The sequence below is a fragment of the Montipora foliosa genome, chromosome 1 (genome assembly GCF_036669935.1).
Source record: "Montipora foliosa isolate CH-2021 chromosome 1, ASM3666993v2, whole genome shotgun sequence".
In the NCBI taxonomy this organism is placed as follows: Eukaryota; Metazoa; Cnidaria; class Anthozoa; order Scleractinia; family Acroporidae; genus Montipora; species Montipora foliosa.
The window spans coordinates 64927825-64929839 of NC_090869.1; the positions used below are offsets into that span (position 1 = coordinate 64927825).

The 2015-nt window shown below is 43.8% G+C and overlaps 1 protein-coding gene across 10 annotated transcripts in view; it reads right to left on the reverse strand.

Moving 5' to 3' along the window:
- Nucleotides 1–440: 440 nt before the first annotated feature.
- LOC138004943 (collagen triple helix repeat-containing protein 1-like) overlaps nt 441–2015 on the reverse strand; it is a 21061-nt gene continuing 19486 nt past the window's right edge. For all 10 annotated transcript variants that reach the window (XM_068851265.1, XM_068851240.1, XM_068851243.1 and 7 more), the window contains 2 exons: nt 1686–2006; nt 441–910 (listed from right to left, as the gene is read on the reverse strand). In XM_068851265.1, coding sequence (XP_068707366.1) covers nt 545–910; nt 1686–2006 — 687 coding nt within the window. In that variant the 3' untranslated portion in view covers nt 441–544. The remainder of the gene's footprint in view (nt 911–1685; nt 2007–2015) is intronic.

Consider the following 2015-nt stretch of genomic DNA (forward strand, 5'->3'; position numbering starts at 1 on the left):
ATTATTATTTCCGTGTCCTCTACGATAACGGTCTTGAGGGTTCAAATTCAGCTCAAGGCTCATTTTTTTTCACTGCGCGATGCTCAACTATCATCATTCAGGTGATCAAAAATCTTAAAATGCTAGAGCTCCTTTCCGACATTAAGATAAAAGTTGCTATCGCAAAAGTGCCCCCTTAACAGAGCGTATCATAGCCTTTTGGCGCCGTTTTCGTCCCAAGATCTCTTCCTTCTACTTGCATTGTGATTAGCCGAGACACGGGAACAGAATTGAATTGCCTTAAGTTTACAGCGGTAGAATACGATATGGTCTTGATCGTGGCCCCAGCCGAGTCTTCAACATTCACAGACAAAAAAATTAATCATGGTGACCTTATGCAAACTAAATAGGGGCAAAAAACAACAACAACAAAAACATACAAAGAAAAAAAACCGGTTAAATATTGAGAACCCTCCTCTTTATTTTCACATTTCACGAGTAAAATATACTGCCCCGTGGCTAGCTAGTGTGACACCTAAAGAAAAGAAAAATCTGCTTTCAGTCCTCATGCCTGTGGGGGAGGTATTTCTTCTATGTAGATGCGGGACACTGAATTCCATCCAGTGTATGCATCCGCAACAGCCGCGTAACCAGAACACCGACCGACCCAGAATCCCACGCGCACCGTGCCCTTGTGAATTTTTTCGCACACTCCTTCAATGTGGCGAGGGCGGTGTATATTTTTCACGTTGCTTCCCTTTCCAAGTACCATGTAGAGCGTGCCATCAATGGCTGCCGGGGATGAGCATTCTACTCCGTTGAAGGTAAAATACCATCGACTGCAGCAATTATCACAGTTGTATATGCGAAGATTCCCATCCCAGTACACTTGCAGCGCAGTTTGATCAGACGTTTTCTTGAAAGCGCATTCCTGTTAAAAACAATAAGACATCTAAAAGGCAGGGTCAAAATTGTAGTGCATAGGGGACGAATCCTTGCTTACATTTTTTGCCTCATTAACCTAGTGCATCACGTAATGAGCTGCCACTGAAAATTTGAACCCCATATTGACATCATCTTTCAGCAATAATGACTCAAAATTTTAAAATTTTAGAAAAAATGTGTGGATCATTGGTACCTTATTAGCCATCAGTTTTTGTTGGCTTCTAACTGGCGTGCTATCGAGGCTAGAAAGCTTAAAATTAAACATTTAGCTACGTTAGGAAAATTTCATTACACGCATCTGATGCTGTGCTGCTCTGTGCATAAGAAAAGACATTTAAAAAATCGGGTTCAATAAAACAATTTTTTTTGCCTTTTGAAGTCAATTTGTCCATAGCATGACGCCATCTGGGAGCACGCAAACTCTTACTGTTAATGAAACAAGTGGCGTTCTATGCTTGTTGTAATATTATTTATACCGAGCCTCTTTTGGGGTCCTTTCCAGATAGATGCCTCAAGGCTTAACTATACGGTGCCAACCTCTGCATCATGGAGGCCAGACCCTGGCGCTATGTTTGCTTATGCCGCATTTCGATTCCATTGTGGTCCTTACTATTCCTAAGCCTTTAATTTCCTCCTATCAGCTTGATAGCCCTTTGCATTTTTGCGGAAAACATCACATAACATCAAAAACGTCTTTCGGTGTTGGTTACGGAGGTTGTTTGTAATACAAGCAGTTGTGACAACAGCGTATCAAAACTCACCCTGAGCAATCCAGTGTCCTTATCATCATTTATGCTCTTAAAGGTGCACTGTTTCCAACTACGGCTCAATAAACCTGCAGGACCCTGGAGGCCTTGAGGTCCTTGAGGACCAGGGAGACCTTGTCTTCCAGCATCACCTTTGTCGCCCTTCCCTCCCCGTGGACCTTGTTTTCCTTGATCACCTTCATCACCTTTGCCTCCTGGGGGCCCCCTAGCTCCGGGTAATCCTGTGGATCCCGCTTGTCCAGGGATTCCAGGAATCCCGGGAATTCCTGGCATGCCGCAACTAGGGCAGTTGGTACAGTAGGCTGATCGAGTCTCCTTGGGAGC